Raw genomic sequence first — 19,443 nt, forward strand, 5'->3', positions numbered from 1 at the left:
TGGCATTCTACATTGGGGCAGCTAGCGTTCAAACCCAGATTTGTCCGTCCGACTGCCAGGTGGTGAAGTGTGATTCATCACTCCAGAGAACGTGTTTCCTTTGCTTCAGAGTCCAATGGCGGCAAGCTTTACACCACACCAACGCTTGGCATTGCGCATTGTGATCTTAGACTTGTGTGCAGCTGCTCAGCCATGGAAACCCATTTAATGAAGCTCCTGACGGAACAGTTATTGTGCTGACGTTGCTTCCAGAGGCAGTTTGGAACTCGGTAGTGAGTATTGAAACCGAGGTCAGATGATTATATACTCACTTCAAACACTCGCTGGTCCCATTCTGTATACTTGTGCGGCCTACCACTGGTGCTCGTAGATGTTTCTACTTCACAAAAACACCACTTACATTTGACTGGGGCAGCAATTTGATGAATTGACTTGTTGGAAAGGTGGCATCCTATGACGGTGCCATGTTGAAAGTCTCGGAGTTCCTCAGTAAGGCCGTTCTACTGCCAATATTTGAATATGGAGATTGCATGGCTGTGTGCTCAATTTTATACACCCGTCAGCAACAGGTGGGACTGAAATAGCCAAATCCACTAATTGAAGGTGGTGTCCTTTTGTGTGTATATATGAATATCCCTACAGACTTAGAGATGACTGTCACACACATCAATCCATCCTTCCCTAGCCCCACTCTCTCGCTCTCTGCCCTTGTTCCTCTGACTGGGGAGATTATTGACATAATCTCCTGTCAAGCATCTGTTAACTTCCGAAGCTCCCTGTATATTTATGTCATCTTTGCATCACTGTATGTTTAACTACAAGATCACTTAATCTCTTTCTGGACATCAACCGGTGATATTGAGAGAGTTGTCCCAACCGACAAGGCCCGGGATTCATCCAGTTTAATTAGAACTGGCATGACAACAGAGACTCAGAGAAAATCCCAATACTAAGTCATTGACATGAGACAGTTTCACTTTAACCACTTTTATTCACCATGTCACCACAGTTACTATCAATATCAGGATAGTAATAACAGGGTTACCATCAATACAATAAAAATAATATAGAATATATATGTTAAATGTGGCCAATGCCAGGCATTTCTTAGCGATTGTCTCTATTGATCTCTTCCCAGACAATACATGTCAATCTCTGTGTGTGGTTTTAGAGCTTTAGCTACTCAGATTTAATTTATGGGTTGAGGTACTGAAATCAAGCACAGTCCATTTCACAGTTCAATCCAAAACATGTAAAAAATAAAAGACAAAAATAAGTTCCAGGTGGCTAGAACCTCTTTTTAACCTCTACCTCCTCCCTTCCCTCAGCACCTCTCACAGTCCTCTCCCTCCATCTCCTCCCTCTCTTCCCGATCCAGGGCATCCTCAATCTCATCCATCTCTCTCTCGCAGTCCTCACACCCCTTTGTCCCACAGCCACCAGCCATCATCACCAGCCCTCTGTGATCTGGAACCCCCGGACCGGGGTCGATCATCGCCCCCTGCTTGCAGTGCTGGAGCAGGCTGCTGACTGAGCAGGCGCCCCCGGCCGCCTGCAACACCTCGTCGTACGAGGGGGCCTGGATGGCCGCCCGGGCCTCCTCCAGACGAACGCGGGTGCGGTGCTTCATCTCTATCAGCGTCTTGGTGTAAGAGTTGAGGGTGAAGACGGCCGCCGCCATGCAGCAGCTGAAGGAGATCCAGGCTAGACTGAGGGTAAGAGAGAGAAAGGATGGTAAGGGCCGTAGTGGTCATTGGTTATGAATAGGCTGTAAATATGGCCTAGAAGTTTAAAATATGCTGATATCGGGTCCAGAATTAATGGATCCCTTGATAAAGATAAGCAAAAAACACAGTATAAAATAAGCAATACAAATACTGTGCTATACTGTATGCTCACTTTTTTGTATTATTATATTGTTTTATACTAATACAGTTGCTCAGAATTGTGTTAGTTCGTCTAAGAAGTAATGTAAAAAATATTTTAAAAATATTGGATCCCAATAATTTATTATTGGATCATCCAATTATTGGATTATTGTTTTCAATACTCCAGTACCCTACCCTTGCGTGGATAAGGTATTTTTAATCAAATATTTTATGAAATTGGAGAACACATTGGGAGGGATCTTAAACCATTCCTCCATACAGATATATTACCAGATCCTTGATATCCTTATTCTGCTTCCCTCTTCAATTCAAACCACAGGTTTTCAATGGGGTTCAAATCCTGAGACAGATGGCCATTGCAAAATATAGATTTTGTGGTCAATGAACCATTTCTTTGTGGATTTGGACCCCTATCTTTTTGAGATTTGTACTAGTTGATAAACACAATCGCTTTCTCTGAGAAATTGTAATAGTATAAAATACAATTATAAAAATAAAATTAAAATAGCAAATAGTTCTTTGCTCATCTTTATGAAGGTATCCAATAATTCCGGACTCCACGGTTTTCAATTGGACTGTGGTTAGAAAATACTTAAGCTAATGGTTGGAGACAGTGCCTAGGTAAACAAACCAATCATGGATTGTAGAATCTCCATGTCCAAAGACTGCTTTCAGGGTAAGGGAACAAAATAAGCAATTTTGTAAATTTGGGTGAACTATGCCGAAGGGAATACTTACACAAATGACCAGCCGTAGTCCCAGGTCTGTGGTCTCCAATCTTTTGGCCCAATGCTCACAGTCATCTGGAACACTGTGGTGTACATCATATGAGCCACCATCCCCATCAGACCTGAGAGAGCGAGAAAGGGGGAAGGAAGAATGATTTATTTTCTGACAATCTCTTAATTTATTTGACCAACATCGAATAATCAATGCTTTACCTTGTGAATATTTCTACAGAATGCTTAAAAGCCTTGGTATAGATCATTGTGGTGATAAGAGACATGTCCGCTCGTCGTGGCCGTCTCACCTGAAAGGACAGTGCATATTGCGGCAAAGGCGTTGATCTTGAGAGCGTACATCTCCTTATGGGCACAGAGACACAGCACCTCCACCCACATGAGGAGAAAGCCCATGGCCAACAGGCCTATGTACGCAAACTCTGATACTACTGACAGCCACAGCACCCCTGTGAGTGAGTGAGTGAGTGAGAAATAGATTGAGGAAGAGTGCGATAGAGAGAGAGGGAAAATTAAGATTGGAGAGAGGTAGAGCAAGAAAACGTTGGCATACAGTGCTTATTTGACTTGACGACCCGCAATTTAAATGGCGACGTATTAGCTTCACCTATATCTACTTTCAATGAGCACAAACCTTGTGTCTCTCCTGGAGTCAATTCAATGAAGCTCCGGCATTTCTCCTCTGAAAGACAAATACAATGTGATTAGCAACAAATACAACTTAAGTCAGTATATTCACTTGTACTGTATCTTTTAGGGCCTTGTCAAGGAAATTGACATACTGATTTAATTTAGATCCCTTGAGTGTCTGTTGTGAGATTTTAAAATAGTGCTCCAATTGGCATGGGTAATCGGAGGGGGACACTTTCTGGAGTAGAATAATCCACCAGATGTTCTCTATCTAGGGTCAAGACAAAAGCTCTAACTCTCCCCTCTCTACAGTGATTTTGCAAATTAGTCCTAAGGCGACATGCAAAGACATTACTTTGAGTTTTCCTTCACTGACTCGAGCTTACATTGCCAACATTAAAGATGATTCAATTATTAACAGAGCACCCGCTTGTGATGATTTACTTCTAAATAGCCTTGGTTGATTAGGGACTATCCCAGATCAGAGAATGCGTATGGTGTTAAAGCAACCAGTCTTGCAGAGATAGATTGAATGTGGCTGTTTTGCTGTTCCACTGTCAAAGATAAAATGGTAATTGCTGATAGATATATCAACATTATAGTGCATTCTAGTAACTAGTGTCCAGTCATTATTGGGGTTCCACAAGTCAATGTCCTAGGTCTGACTCTATTGTAAGACTTCACTCAATCAAGGTTCTGTAGATCAACAGCCTAAAACGAGAGCCGTCTCCTGTTTTATTCACTTTTCCAATGAAGTTCTCCGTGTCAAGCAATTACTGGCTAAGGCTAGAGATTAATTTACATTTTAGTCATTTAGGAGATGCTCTTATCCAGAGCGACTTACTTAGTGCATTCATTATAGCTAGGTGAGACAACCACATATCACAGTCATAGCAAGTACATTCATTGAGGAGATTGGATCTTACAGTGCAAGAACCAGTCATCATTAGGTTCTTGGGATGAAGGCTACATAACCCCCCTTTCTATAAAAGGTAAAGCATACTTAAACAATGGCCTGGATAAAGACCCAATGCTCACCCTCATTGTGTGCCTCGCAGGACAACCAGAAACCTGTGTGGAAGTAGCGCAGCATGTACTTATCCTCGCCTGTCTCCCAGATGTAGTGCACTGCGTTGGCGAGGGCCTTTTTCTGAAGCCTCGCCTGCTCTTCCTTTTCCAGGGGCGACAAGGTGATGTTGTTTGACGGCTTCTTAGGGTCCAGAGTGGGAGTCTCTGAAGAAAAGAGAGGGTAAGAGGGTCATTGGGACAGGAACGGTTAGACAGTTTTAGGCGAAATATATGCATCTAGTCTACACACCGTACTACTGTAATTTTTCTCTACAATTAACTTCAGAAACACACATCTTCAAACCATTTTTCTCAAAGGCATTTCAAGACCATAATTTAATATTCTTCAGGGACAGAGATCAAAAGTGCCCATGAGTCCATAAACCACCCCCTGGTGTCAACGGAATGAAGGGGCAACAATCTACGGCAAAATCCGTATGAAATCTGTTTTTTACATAATCTACCTTATGTAGAAAATTGCATATTCCATGGCAATAGACTTAAGACAACAATGTAATCCACATATTCAACTAACTTTGAGATTACATACATTGGGCTTTGTCAACAAACCTTTGTGTGCCTTCTCTGAAAAGCAACAATTCTCAGTGTCATGATTCATGTTCAGGGGTTGGTTCAACAAGTACAAAGCAAGGGAAACAAATCATTATTTAGGTACCGGGCTCTACATTCATTCTTGCACAGGTGAATAGGTGAATTATTTCCCTACCTGTGGTGTAAGGCTGGCTGTTGTTCTGGCCGCAGTTCTTCAACTTGACCGGGGAGAGGCAGAGGGGCTTGGCAACCTTGTGGGTCCCCTCGCACCAGTACGAGGTGCAGAAGGCCAGGATGGACAATGCCAGGGCCAGTGAGGTCAGGGACAAGGAGAGCAGGGAGCGGTTGCATCGTGACATGTTCTCCAGCATGGTGGCTTATGGGTGTGGGTGTGGGACAGGAGCCACTGCTAAGAGAAAAAGTGGCCCTCCGATGGAGAGACAGAGGTGGGAGAGAAGTCGGGGGAGAGACGGGGTGTCTCAAGAGGAGCTTGAGACGAATGATGGTGAAACAGGGTGATGGGGGCTGGTTAGAGGACGGGTACAGGGATGACAGATCAGCTAGAGTGAGGGCAGTGATGACGATGAGGAGGGAACTGGTGGGGGGACTCAATGACAAGGCAGAATGAGGGAAAATGGAATGGAGCGATATAGAGTAGAGAAAGGGGGATTGACAAAGGGATGGTATGGCAGAGTGGGATTAGGAAACTGTGAGAAAATTATGGGATGGAAGAAGTAGAAGAAGAGGGCAATAGAGCGGAGGATTTATTCACCGAGCCAGATGGATTGGATGAGGGCTAGCTAGCCTCTGTCACCTTCAATTAGTCCTTTCGACATTCCTCCACACTTTACACGCTGATCCAGCTGTGGTCCCGCAATAACAACTTGAATAATTTGCAAATCAAAGCAGTCATTGAACTGAGGCAATCAGGCAGAGAGCTTTTGATTTGGGAAGAAAAATATATATAATTAATTTCTTACATTTTACATCCATATGCTACATCCCATATTTCCAGTATATGACATGGATTTATTATGTGTTCGTTGGTATACAGTTGGGTCCTGGAAGATAAACACGTACATTTTACCACGTTTTATAGAACCACAAATTATTTTCTCCTGTCTCCTTTCTTTTTCTCAGGAAACATTCTGTTCTTCCCGTGCATCTCGGCTTTCTCAGGAAGATTGTGATTTGATATAATGATTCGTCTACCTCTCTGTAGACCCGTAATCCTCATTAATCTGTGTTAATCTCCCTGTACAAAATCAATCTGTTTAATCCCACACTCGTAACGTCTGTCCAACCACCTATAGAGCAAGACAAATAATTTGGATTAGTACCGGGAGGAGTAATTAAGGGGACACAATCTACAGAAAGCACTGTTCTTGATGTAATCTCCTTTATGTAGAAACATTTCATATCACATGGCAATAGGCTTAGACAACAATGTAATCCATATAGTCAGCAAAATTTGAGATTACATATTGTATATACATTGGACTATGTGGATTACGTAAACAGACCATCATCATTTCATCGTCACAACAATCTTTATCATCATCACAATCTTTTGCATCACAATCCACACAATCGTCATCCTATCATCGTCATAATTGTCATCATATCCCGTCATCACAATCTTTATCATTGTCACAATCTTCATAATCACAATCTTCTGCATCATCACACTATGCGGATGGTTTGGTGTACTGGTCTGGGCTGCGTTCAGTACGATTTACGTTCTGGAACGTTCAATTGAACAGAAAAGACTACTGAACGACCAGTTTAAAAACAAGGATTGGTTGGGAGATGGTGAATGCAGTCAGCATGGCCACTGCCATTTAAACACGTCACACATGGCTTCAAACCACACCCACCAAACAGGAGCAAACATAACTCAAACTTTGTTCAATAACGTTTTGGGGAAGCGTGTTGTTCCGAACAAACCGTTCAGCAACGTAGCAAACGTTCAAGCGAACTAAACGCACCTCTGAGGTCTGTCTTGACTCCATGAATGATTATTGGATACTTTAGCGCAGGGATCATCAACTAGACTCAGCCGCGGGCTGATTTGTTCTTGAGCGGATGGTCAGGGGTCCGGAACACAATTACAAATCATTTGTAGACTGCAAATTGACCGCAAAAAGCCCAAACAGATACAGTATAATACTTGCATAAAGCAATCATTTCAACCTTGCTTACCATCACGTTTCTCTATTATGCGTGGGAATACTTGTGAACAGATTTCTTATTTAAAAATCACTTGGATCTTATTTCCTGGTGTTTTTACTGTATTTAATGTTCTACAATGAAACAAAAAAACTATATGTTATTTAATTTTTTTGCTCAGAAAACTTGGGGGGACAAATTCCGTCCGCGAACCTTGCTTTAGGGAATAATCATTGAAATATTAATTAATCTGTGTTGATATGGTCTTTGCTATTTTACATAATCTGACAAAGATAGCAGAATCACAGATGTTTGTGTATTCTATTTAATCTGGCGACATCTGCATCAATTACCACTATACACTCTTTGAAAAAAAGGTGCCATCTATAACCTAAAATGGTTATTCGGCTGTTCCCATAGGAGAACCCATTTTGGTTCCAGGTAGAACCCTTTTGGGTTCCATGTAGAACCCTGGACTCTGAATAAGAGCATATGTTACATGTAAAAAATGTCATAAAAAGACCACAGCCAAATAACCTTTTTGGAACCCCTTTTCCGAAGAGAGTAAAGCTGTGTTGTTGCCAGATTGGGTTGTCAATTGCGGCACAAAATAATGACAGAGATTATTCCTCATTACAGTAAAAACAGGAGTTAATCAGACTCAGGTATTTAATTTATCCCATCATGACACCAAAATATTTCAACAATTAGAATAACCTTCAAACATTTCTCCCAAAAGTATTACATTACAAGCGCTTAATTTTCCAAATCTGTAAGCGTTTCAACAAAACGTTTGTTGCAAACTGTCAATCAATATCTCCTTCCTAAGAGTCTCATTCATATTAACTCCAGATACTCCGGCAAAACATTTTTTTTATACTTGACTCGAAACTGGAAAATATTTGCAGCAGTCTAGGAACCGCATCAATTTAATGCGTAAACCAAAGAAAATCTCCTATCCCCATTGTCCAGCAATATGATTAAATATGACACAGCCACACAATCACACACGCAGTTTCATTTCCTGTAATAGCTGTGCCTAGATTTGAGTTCAAATGGCCATACCGGTTGTATTTTCTCTGTGCTGCATATCGCCGGGCTTTCCATTGAGTCCTTGTCCCCCCATACGGTTGTACAAGACATGCACGAAAGTTACCGAACGGATGTTTGTGAATGAAGAAAAAAAAACATACCATATAAGGCCTTCAGAGACATCGACACTGTCCTCTACCAGATTAACTTTCTTCACCTTTTCTCACTCTCTCTCCCTCTCTTCCTCACGCTTCTGCCTTTCTTGGGTGAGTTTCTATCACAAACCCACCCAGATTTCACTTAATCCTCACAAACCCATCTGTTACTTTCTCTCCCTTTGCTCCCTATATCTATCTATCTATCTATCTATCTATCTATCTATCTATCTATCTATCATCCATCCGTCCATCGTCACATTCTCTCGCTCTCTCTCCCACAATTTCTTACGCTCCACTTTAAGCAAATCCATGATTCTACTTTGTAGTTCACAACATAATGATTAAGGGTCATGTGTTGTTCTATGCTGTTTATCTGTTCGCCTCCGGGGAATCCCCATCTTGACCCGGATGACGAGTCACCGCCCCGCTTTCCAAAGGTCATGCCATACTCTGAATGAGGAGTGGAATTAGAGAATGTACAGTATGTGCGCCGCTCACCCGCTCGCTTTCATCCCGTCATTTGGAGTGTTCAAGTTATGTAGTACTCTCAACACTGATCCACCCAATCTCCCTTCGACCCAGCAATCTCCGTTTAGATCACTCCCCTTCAAACAGCTGTTCCTCAAATGATGTCCACAAATCACTTTGAATCATCACGATTTTGGCGAGGAGCTGAAAGAGTGACGTGAGCGACTGAATGAAAATAATTGAAATTGGGCATTAGAACTGTGGCGCACATGCATGTATGTGCAAACTATACTGGAGTGACTGTAGTGACAGATGTTTCACCAGCCCTCATGTGGCCATTTGTAATAGGTACCATCACTGATGTGGATTGAGCACAGGCCATACACCTCAATCAAAAGAGATAAAAGGCATTGATGGAGACACCTTAAAACAAGAAATGCCAACAAAAAAAGAGAGAGCATTTGCCCATACCATAGTCAGATCTGAGATCTCAAGTATTGAATAACTTTATTTCTCAAATGTGTACTGTCACAGTTTACACCACAGCCTTGACATAAATAAAAAAGCATATCATGTGAATTAAATGATAATAGTAGCCACGATAAAATGAATTATCGTAACAATACTAATCCTTTTGCACTACGATTCAGATGAATTCATCTTGTGACTTCCAGTCCAATTTTCATGTCACTTCACATGTTGTGTACCGTCTTGTTGTATTTCAACTGCTTTGTTTGAGGCCAAAGAGGAAATGCAAAACACAGAATGACAAGGAGGATTCATAGGCCTTACGATGAAAACTCACTGAACAGATAAACATAACAATACCGTGTGCATGGGATGTTGTCTTGTCATACAAATATTTGACAAAAAGACTTTCAACTGACTGAGATACAGTTTTCAACAACATAAGCAGGACAGGGAAAAAAAAAATATGACAAATTCAGCTTTCATTTGTACACAATCTGTTTGTTCCCAAACACAAGTAAATAAGTAGACTTAAGTGTATAAAATGACAAAAGCGAAATAAAGCCACTATTGGTTATTGGCTGATAATGTGGATGATTATGGGTTCTATCCAATTGGATATGACCTTTTCCATCCAAAGTCAATGGTCAACTAAAGAAACCCACAGGACAAAGACCACTTTGATGCTTGCTGTCAGTAATGTGAGATGAATGAATTTGAATGTGGCTCTAGTTTGTTTTGAAAGTATCTGTCGGAGGCCAAGTGTTCAAGAAACAAACAAATAATTGAATTAATAAATACAGTAAATAGGCTAATAAGTAAATTAATAAATAGATACAATTGTACTTTAAAAAAAATCACAAATAAGTTACTTTTGCTCAAGGATCTCACCTCATCTTCACACAAAACTCTCTCTCACACACACACACACACCTGATAGCAGCTCTACTGACATCCTGTTCTTTCTGTGTACATGTTCCATTGTCGACTACTGTAATGATTCATCAGGTCTTCTTAACCCTCCCTCCACCTATCTCAGAGCCTTATGAGTCAAGCATAGAGAAGGTGAGCATTGATAATAACCAGTCTAATTGAAAAATCACAGCACAAGAACAAAATCACAGAAGGACTAATTGGAACTAACTCCTAAGGCCCCATCTCAGCTTCCCACTCTTGAAAGAACCGAAATGAACATCGAATCAACCAAAATTGAATGTTTTTCTTGGAAAAACTATTTTGAGATACTTATATTTTGTCTTGTTTCATTTCTTACATATTATTGCATACACTTACATTGGACATGTACATTATATTAACCATTGTAGATATTGGGGTTGAGGAAGGTGAGCTGGACAGGTTGTAGCTTTTCAAAAAAGTATAGGATTGTTGTTCCGTTGGGGAGGTTCTCCCATTCTGGTGTCTAAAATCATGTGTCACTGCAATGGGACCACCCTCCCATTTGAGGAGTGGAAGCTCCACTGCAGAGCCACTGCAGAGTGTCCTGCCTGAGGAACCCAACCCAGACAATTGGGTTGTACCATCCCAGCTCCAAAACAGGGGCATGCCATCTGAGGTCCCATTTCAGGCATTGCCAGGCCAGGATGAGGCATTCCCAGGGAATGGGATGATAGCTGGGTTAAAGGAGGCCCCAGCAAGGGGTCGTGGAACCCAAAGGCGGGTAACACCGTAGGACATGTGGGTGGAACCAAAAAGGCTGGAGTTTGGGGAGATTGTAGTACGAGACACTCCAGCAATGGATGTAACTCTGCCCATAGGGCCAGCCATGCCTGGGCCTTGTAAAACGCCTAGGAAATTAGGAAAAGCAAAAGAAAATGGGGCAAGGGAGGGAGGACAGATATACAGTACAGAGCATTCCAAGAGAGAGTATAGAACAGAGAGAGGAGGGAAAAGGTTACATCTCTAAAATCTATGCATGACTACTACCGATGCTGACCCACACAACAGTTATGCACTATAGGGGGGAGGAAGGCCTAGTGAAAACACTGAATCACAAACACTGCTTTAAATGAACATAAATATACTTCTCATATTCACCCTCTGGTTCTCTCTGTCCATCTCTCTCAGGGTCTGGTCTCTTGTTTACCCGTCCTTACTTTGTTACTTGGTGCGGGGGGGGGGGGGGGTGTTTGGGTTTGGGGGGAAAGGACTGAGCCCACGTCCACAAGCGAAGCGCCGGCACCATGGAAGGAAGCTGGCGATTTGTTGTCTTCATCCGCTGTGGCTCCATTGTCTGTAGAGAGAGAGAGAGAGAGAGAGGAAAATTGGGCCTGCGAAATATTACAATATCATCACGATATTACAATATTAGTGTGTATTGTGGAAGGACCACCAGAGGGCAGGCTGGGATCATGGATAGTAGCCCAACAAGGCATGGGACACAAGGTAAGCAGAGGCAATTAAGCACAGCTGACGGTACTAATGACATACTCTCCTTCCCCTATAAGAGAGAGAATGGAACCAGCAGAGAAGGGGGGGAAAACTATCTCTGGAAGATGGCCACCGAGAGAGAGGAGCTATCCAGGAAGAACCACTAAGACGGTGACAATCCCGTGACTTTTTGTTGTAGTTTAAAGATAATCCTATTATGTTCTTGTTTCATCTGGAGAAGATGTATGTTTTTCCTTGGAAGATTTTCATTGATTATGTTGGAGTGTTTGTGTTGACCAAATGCCCTCAATAGAGAACTGTGTTCAATCAAGAAAACTTACTCCTGACTCGTTTATTCCACCTTCCCGCTTTAGAGTGACGCCCAATTACTTGGTCCGCTCACAGTATCATGAAAGATATGACGACAAGGGTGTGTCAAGTATAGTGTCGGAGGCACAGGCATAGAGGGAAGACAGACGGAGCACTAACACACAAACACATTACTGGGATCTGTTAGAGTACACAGGCGCTCTTCAGCTCAGCTCGACTGAAAAATGGAATACGGTGCTCAACAAAGAGACATAGGAATACATTTTAAAAACATCTTACCCCAGGGCACTTCAATTGCCGACTATCCCAGAAAAAGAAAAAGGGGCACTCAGATGTCTGCATGCAAGGGTGTTTAAGGTTTATTGGTGGACAAACAGGCTTACACTGTGGCGTGTTAGACGCTTTCCTCAGAGCTTGGAGGCAACAGCCTTGAGAAAGCATACAATACTACAGTACATTACCTGTGCCATTACTTGGAGCTCCCCATGGGTCAGAGTTCATAGCGTCTGTGGTGGTGGAAGCCCCTCCATCTCCCCAGGGGTCGTCTGTGGATGCTGTGTCGGTGGGAGCTGCAGGTGCACCCCAAGGGTCACTGGCGGTGGGCGGAGACGATGCTGGTGTAAAGGGAGTGGGGTTAAATGGATTTAAAGGGGAACTCCAATGAAAAATTGTTATATGGAAATTGTGCTCTACATCTTAAAATGACCGTATACACATTTTATATAATGTATTTAACCTAAGGATTGAGACAAAAATCTGAATTAAGAGCACATATGATGGTGTCGCAAGATTATAACCATCACTGCTTACCTGTTGGTCCCCATGCGTCACCATCAGCCTTCGAGCCATCGCCAAATGGATCTGCAGGGGGAGAGGCAGCTGTGGTCCCCTCGTCTCCCCAGGGATCAGCCTTCTTTTCGGACAGTGGATTAGATAGAGCACCCCACGTGTCTGAAGCATCGGTTTTTGGACTGGATGGTGCACTAAAAGGATCAGCACCCTTCGTTGGGACATTCAATGGGCCCCCAAAAGGATCTGAACTGTCTTTTGGTGCCCCAAAAGGATCTGAACCGTCTTTTGGTGCCCCAAAGGGATCTGAACCGTCTTTTGGCGTATTGGATGGTGCTGAAAATGTATCCTCTTTTGGTGCCCCAAACGGATCAGAATCAACTTTTGGTGTATTGGATGGTGCTGAAAATGGATCACCTTTTGGTGCCCCAAACGGATCAGAACCACCTTTTGGTGTATTGGATGGTGCTGAAAATGGATCATCTTTTGGTGCCCCAAACGGATCAGCTTCAACTTTAGATGGTGCATTGGACGGTGCCGAAAATTGATCATCTCTTGGTGCCCCAAACGGATCAGAACCACCTTTTGGTGTATTGGATGGTGCTGAAAATTGATAATCTTTTGGTGCCCCAAATGGATCAGCTTCAACTTTAGATGGTGCATTGGATGGTGCCGAAAATGGATCGGAACCATCTTTTGGAGCCGCAAAAGGATCTGAACCATCTATTGGGGCACTGGCTGGCGCCGCAAAAGGATCTGAACCATCTATTGGGGCACTGGCTGGCGCCGCAAAAGGATCTGCTTCTTCTGTTGTAGCATTAGATGGTGCACCCCATGCATCCTCGGATGGAGCTTTGGATGTTCCACCCCATGCATCCTCGGATGGAGCTTTGGGCGCACCCCCCCAAGGATCAGGAGCGGGTGCTTTGGCTGCTGCACCCCATGCATCGTCCTCTGATGGTTCATCTGCCCCGCCAAAGCCATCAGCAACCTTAGGCTTTCCTGCTTTGGCGGCATCCTCCCATTCAAGCTCTTCCTTGGTCATCTTTGACTGCAATTACATAAGAGACTAGACAATCATGATGCCAAACACACATTTATTTGGTAGATGATCCAATATGTCCAAAGTGTACAATCATTTACCTTTGAAAGGTGCCTTTGAAAGTCCAAATAAAGGGAGAAATCTGACTATTACATTTTAATACTTACCCTTCGTTCCTCCTCTTTTTTCTGGGCCTCTTGTCTCAGTTTTTCTTGCTTCTTGGCCTCAAAGCTGGCGGCAAGATCAGCCACAGACGGGATGTTGGCTAGGGAGGGGAGCCCGGTGGCTCCTGGGACATACACTGGCTTGTAGTTGGGGTCCTTGGGGTCGTTGGGGTCATCCGAGGAGGCTGTAGAAAGAGCACGATAAGATATAGCATAACGAGATACATTATTATGGTAAAGCAGGGTTGGGGTCAATTCAGTTTTGTGTCCTGTGGGGATTTTCCAATAATGTTTTAAGGGAAATGGTCAATTGAAGTCTCTCAAATTTTGAGTGTGCTCTGTAACGCTCACCAGTGGCATTCTTTGAGATCTTGTCTCTGGTCTTGAGTGCAAACTCTCGCTCTTCCTTTAGTTTCTCGTCATCCTCCATAAGAACCAGTACTACCTTGGCCTTCTCCCTTACGTTCACCCCCTGTAAAGGATAGCATAAGGAGACATCATTAGTACTGCTAGGCAGCTCTCTTTCTGAAGCATGGTGCTCCCTAAATGTAACTGTGCAGAATTAGTAAGGGGAAGCTCAAACGATCATGTATGCATGGAAAAGCAATGTGTTAGCTTAGATGTTAGTCGAGCCAGATACCTCAAGCCTCACTCAATATTTGGACTGGTCTCCCGGACCAGTTTAAGCCTATTCCTGTTCTACAAAGCACTTCCACTGGAATTATGCTGGAGTTATGCTAATAATAATAATTATTCATTAGTAAATTAGCTCACAGTGAATTTCTCAAGTGGGGAGGATTCAAAAAGAGCACATTGGAGATGGAACCTGCATATCAGAGGAGTTGGTGGGACAAACATGCATTTAGCAAGCTTTAGTACCTGATCTTTCCCATCCTTGTCCTGGAAACGGAACTCTGTTAGCGCTTTCACAATGTAGATGTTGTCCTTCATCGTATTCAGAACGCGGTCTGAGCCCGTCTTTAATAGGTTCTCCAGCAGAGTCAATGACTGCAGTTGGAGGATGGGAGAAAAACAAAATGGGGGATCCAGATGAGTCTATGACTGCAGTTGGGGGATGGGAGAAAAACAAACTGGGGGACCCAGATGAGTCAATGACTGTAGTTGGGGGATGGGAGAAAAACAAACTGGGGGATCCAGATGAGTCAATGACTGCAGTTGGGGGATGGGAGAAAAACAAAATAGGGGATATTTCCAGTTCTCTGCTGCCTGTGACTGGAACGAATTGCAAAAATCGCTGAAGTTGGAGACTTTTATCTCCCTCACCAACTTCAAACATCTGCTATCTGAGCAGCTGTACATAGTCTATCGGTAAATAGCCCACCCAATTTTACCTACCTCATCCCCATACTGTTTTTATTTATTTACTTTTCTGCTCTTTTGCACACCAATATCTCTACCTGTACATGACCATCTGATCATTTATCACTCCAGTGTTAATCTGCAAAATTGTAATTATTTGCCTACCTCCTCATGCCTTTTGCACACAATGTATATAGACTCTCTTTTTTTTCTACTGTGTTATTGACTTGTTAATTGTTTACTCCATGTGTAACTCTGTGTTGTCTGTTCACACTGCTATGCTTTATCTTGGCCAGGTCGCAGTTGCAAATGAGAACTTGTTGGGTGAAATAAAATAAATAAAAATTAAAATCCAGTTGAGTCAATGACTGCAGTTGGGGGATGGGAGAAAAACTAAATAGGGGATCCAGATGAGCGTCCCCTGCTCCTTAAAAACACTCTGCGACTTAATCACTGAATGGGAGCGATCATCAACAGAAAAATAAATACATAAAAAGTTAAGTTGACACCATAGTGTGGCAAAGATGGGAGGGTTTTTATGAAATTACAAGCGGATTGTAAAAACTGAGAAAGATTACCATACATACTGTATATATTTCCCATGCCAATACACATCCTGTGGTGGACATTTATTTGTATCTGATTTGTGGCAATAGAAAAAAAAACGAAGAAAGTGTCAAATAATATAAAGACCATCTTTTCACAGAAAGATAAAATATATGGGCTACAGTTTTACAAAGCACTTGAAAAACCACCAACCAACCTGAATAACCAAAAATAAAAAGGAAGGAAAGGAAGACCCAGAGTTCTCTGCTACAGAAGATAAGTTCATTGGAGTTAACTGCACCTCAGATTGCAGCCCAAATAAATGCTTCACAGAGTTCAAGTAACAGACACATCTCAACATCAACTGTTCAGAGGAGACTGCATGAATCAGGCCTTCATGGTCGAATTGCTGCAAAGAAAAAGGAAGGACACCAATAGGAAGAAGAGACTTGCTTTGGCCAAGAAACACCAGTAATGGACATTAGACCGGTGGAAATCTGTCCTTTGGTCTGATGAGTCCAAATTTTAGATTTTTGGTTCCAACCACTGTGTCTCTGTGAAACGCTGAGTATAAGAACGGATGATCCCCACTTGTGTGGTTCCCACCGAGAAGCATGGAGGAGGAGGTGTGATGGTGTGGGAGTGCTTTGCTGATGACACTGTCTGTGATTTATTTAGAATTCAAGGCACACTTAACCAGCATGGCTACCACAGCATTCTTCAGCGATACGCCATCCCATCTGGTTTGTGCATAGTGGGACTATAATTTGTTATCAGGCCAATGACCCAACACACATCCAGGCTGTGTAAGGGCTATTTGACCAAGAAGGAGAGTGATGGAGTGCTGCGTCATATGACCTGGCCTCCACAATCACCCAACCTCAACCCAGTTGAGATGGTTTGGGATGAGTTGGACCACAGAGTGAATGAAAAGCAGGCAACAAGTGCTCAGCATATGTGGGAACTCCTTCAAGACTGTTGGAAAAGCATTCCAGATGAAGCTGGTAGAGAGAATGCTGAGAGTGTGCAAAGCTGTCATCAAGGCAAAGGGTGGCTACTTTGAAGAATCTCAAATTTAAAATAAATGTGGAATTGTTTAATACTTTTTTGGTTACTACATGATTCCATATGTGTTATTTCATAGTTGTGATGTCTTCATTATTATTCTACAATGTAGAAAATAGTAAAAATAAGGAAAAACCCTTGAATGAGTAGGTGTGCCCAAACTCTTGACTGGTACTGTACATGCGTAATTATTTATCTTTGCCCTCACCTTGTAGATGTGCCTCCAGTTCTTATCGTCTTTGAGGCGTTTCCACAGCATGGTCATGATCTCATTGCAGGCCACCACATTGTAGGTGAGGTCCGAGATGTCAGCCATCTGCGAGCTAGAGGGACCCCATGGGTCATTGGAGGTGGCCTCCCTCACCTGACAGACATACAGCAGTGTTAATACAGATTATTGTTCACTTGTACTACTGTATTTAATTGTAGGGGAAATACTGGTGATAGAGTCACTGGTGTTACAGACAGGGGTAACAGATGGAGAACTGACTCATGCTCTGCTACAGAGGGTGTGTCTTATATTAGAAGGAAGCTGCAAAGGTATTTTAGAATGCTGACAGTGTCAACCGAACAGCATATGTGGCCAATCTTACTCTGCAAGGGCCAGTGTGGATGCAGGCTTTTGCTCCAGCCAAGCAGTACTAGGTTGATTCTACTAAATGAAAGCCTTGATCCAAGACTGTGATCAGTTGAATTAGGTGTGCTACTAATTGGCTGTCACAAAATAATGAACCCACACCGGCCCTTGCAAGGTAAAATTGACGCACCCTGGGTACAACATCAAGAGGGGAGAAAGAGAGGGATAGTCAAGATGAAGGGAAGCATGTCGTGGCAGAGAGTGCAAGGAAGATGAGACAAATCAGGAGAAAAATCTGAGAACGCAGGACAGAGAGCAAGAAAGGAGAGAACAGGAGGAGTGAGTGATGACAGAAGAGAATGAGAAGTGAGAGTGGAGGGAAAAGGAAAGAGGGGAAAGGAGAGGGGTCAAAGACAAGATGGGGATGGGGTAAAGTAAAGCATCTCCCTTACCTTGACCTCAGCCTCAGAGAAGTTTTGAACGAGGTTCTTCAATTGTCGGCGTAGCATAGAGGACGTCATGACGCCTAATGGGGTGTCTCAAACCACAAGGACCTAGTCAGTATAAAGACTAGTAACAGCATGTACACACACACGGACGCATACTCAACGGAAGCAGACAGAGCTTTCGTCCATATATGAATGAAGCTTCTGTCTCGCCTCACGTAATGGCAGGAGAAGCTGCTTGGCATTTATCCCAAATCATGCTGCTGATAGCTACATCTCCATACCTATTGAAATAAAACGGATAGTGGGGGGGGTGTCAAAGACGTGAGTCTGTCTTGCGATCTGGTCTCACTGGCTCACTGGATGCTCATTATTTTAGTCTCTCTCTCCACGACGACATCGGATCCCAGCACACACAGATCTGGAAAAATATTCTAAAAGGGAGCAAAGCAATGACATAGCTAGGCTAGTGAAGAAGCTACTTCACATGCCATTGGGCAACAAATTGTTTGTGTTTTTATAATGTAAATGCCAAACAGAAAATGCCGAAAGCAGCCTAGAAACTAGACCTAGTCATGATTGCGACCAAATCAACACCATTCATGTTTGCAAAAAGCTAAGCTAGCTCTGTGGCTAGCTAGCGAACATTCTGCAATGCCAATACTATGGCGACAAATCCAGGCTCTGCAGTGTTACCGATTAGCTATGCACCTGAGTAGGCTATTGTCAATTTAGCATGTTATTTGGCAATTCTCGTCTTGTCACGAACGCTAGTAGCGTTATGTACATCCATCTACGAAATGCATCACGATTCAGCACCATGGACAGCGACCGGCGTAGCTAAAAACCGTCAGTGCGTCTTCATGGCTGTCGAATGTTGTTTTTAGAGCAAGCGAACCAGTTAGCTGTCAACAGCCGTCTGATGACAGCTTTGGAAATATAGTTTTGGTCTACTTTTATGGACAACTGACACTTTTAAAATACATACTTCCATTGAGCATACATTTATTTATATGATTCTGCGTCTATTTCAATGGAATACGAACCTTCGAGATGTTTTCAGAGATCTGCAAAAAAAACTACAATTTCCGCTTCCGTCTGCAATCCGCACCTGACTAAAAGACCACCCCCCTACTTAATAAGTACGATGATGTTAGGCTACATTGTAGTCAATATAATTAAACAATGTAGTAACAGTGTCTTTATTGAGAGGGAAACAAACGACTCTGTTCGTTTCTTTGTTTTTCCACAAATTAATGGCTTATTATTGGGAGCAGTCTTGCCTGTTTCTCATAAGGTCGGCATTTTTGGGGTCTCAAATGTTTACATAAACATCTGTTTGCATTGGTTACAAATGCCATATAGGGGTGCTTACACATCTATGCATATTGGCAGTGGTGTAAAGAACTTAAGAAAAAATACTTTAAAGTAGTACTTAAGTCGTTTTTTGGGGGTATCTGTACTTTATTTTACAATTTATATTTTTGACTACTTTTACTTCACTACATTCCTTAAGAAAATATTGTACTTTTTACTCCATACATTTTCCTTGACACCAAAAAGGAAAAATGTCAAAATCATGCACTTATCAACAGAACATCC

The 19,443-nt window shown here is 42.7% G+C and overlaps 2 protein-coding genes across 15 annotated transcripts; both read right to left on the reverse strand.

The window, feature by feature from the left end:
- Positions 1 to 971: 971 nt before the first annotated feature.
- On the reverse strand, positions 972 to 8,849 carry LOC110489296 (germ cell-specific gene 1-like protein). Of its 7 annotated transcripts, none has more exons than XM_036971481.1 (8): positions 8,242 to 8,641; positions 5,860 to 5,940; positions 5,055 to 5,762; positions 4,298 to 4,492; positions 3,264 to 3,311; positions 2,920 to 3,078; positions 2,628 to 2,739; positions 972 to 1,709 (listed from the first exon to the last, which is right to left on the reverse strand). In XM_036971481.1, exons 3-8 carry the CDS (start codon positions 5,248 to 5,250, stop codon positions 1,325 to 1,327), a joined length of 1,095 nt encoding a protein of 364 aa, XP_036827376.1. In that variant the 5' UTR covers positions 5,251 to 5,762; positions 5,860 to 5,940; positions 8,242 to 8,641; the 3' UTR covers positions 972 to 1,324. The 7 variants fall into 7 exon arrangements, with proteins under 7 accessions (XP_036827376.1, XP_036827375.1, XP_036827374.1 ...); XM_036971480.1 differs by having other exon boundaries at positions 8,114 to 8,641; XM_036971479.1 differs by lacking the exon at positions 5,860 to 5,940 and adding an exon at positions 5,960 to 6,186 and having other exon boundaries at positions 5,055 to 5,796; positions 8,114 to 8,641.
- A 333-nt stretch (positions 8,850 to 9,182) lies between these two features.
- On the reverse strand, positions 9,183 to 18,968 carry LOC110489272 (epsin-1). 8 transcript variants are annotated; one of them, XM_036971358.1, is made up of 11 exons: positions 18,888 to 18,968; positions 18,126 to 18,275; positions 17,848 to 17,949; positions 17,027 to 17,182; positions 14,767 to 14,895; positions 14,239 to 14,359; positions 13,891 to 14,072; positions 12,703 to 13,732; positions 12,354 to 12,506; positions 11,289 to 11,425; positions 9,183 to 10,979 (listed from the first exon to the last, which is right to left on the reverse strand). In XM_036971358.1, the coding sequence occupies exons 3-11, from the start codon at positions 17,914 to 17,916 to the stop codon at positions 10,608 to 10,610; spliced, it is 2,349 nt and encodes a 782-aa protein (XP_036827253.1). In that variant the 5' UTR covers positions 17,917 to 17,949; positions 18,126 to 18,275; positions 18,888 to 18,968; the 3' UTR covers positions 9,183 to 10,607. The 8 variants fall into 8 exon arrangements, with proteins under 8 accessions (XP_036827253.1, XP_036827257.1, XP_036827255.1 ...); XM_036971362.1 differs by having other exon boundaries at positions 17,848 to 17,933; positions 18,126 to 18,262; positions 18,888 to 18,946; XM_036971360.1 differs by having other exon boundaries at positions 18,126 to 18,262; positions 18,888 to 18,946.
- Between the last annotated feature and the right edge of the window lie 475 nt (positions 18,969 to 19,443).

This window comes from Oncorhynchus mykiss, chromosome 32 (assembly GCF_013265735.2).
Source record: "Oncorhynchus mykiss isolate Arlee chromosome 32, USDA_OmykA_1.1, whole genome shotgun sequence".
NCBI lineage: Eukaryota > Metazoa > Chordata > Actinopteri > Salmoniformes > Salmonidae > Oncorhynchus > Oncorhynchus mykiss.

Bases quoted from the DNA above. Each gene is read 5' to 3' on its own strand.
- LOC110489296 (XM_036971476.1), bottom strand. From the start codon at position 5,250: ATGCTGGAGAACATGTCACGATGCAACCGCTCCCTGCTCTCCTTGTCC. The intron at 4,493-5,054 runs GTAGGGAAATAA...TCTTTTCTTCAG, and splicing joins CAGCCAGCCTTACACCACAG to AGACTCCCACTCTGGACCCT. The intron at 2,740-2,919 runs GTGAGACGGCCA...TCGCTCTCTCAG, and splicing joins AATATGCACTGTCCTTTCAG to GTCTGATGGGGATGGTGGCT.
- LOC110489272 (XM_036971358.1), bottom strand. From the start codon at position 17,916: ATGACGTCCTCTATGCTACGCCGACAATTGAAGAACCTCGTTCAAAAC. The intron at 14,896-17,026 runs GTGAGGGCAAAG...CTCCAACTGCAG, and splicing joins ACTGGAGGCACATCTACAAG to TCATTGACTCTGCTGGAGAA. The intron at 11,426-12,353 runs GTAATGTACTGT...CTCTCTCTACAG, and splicing joins AGCTCCAAGTAATGGCACAG to ACAATGGAGCCACAGCGGAT.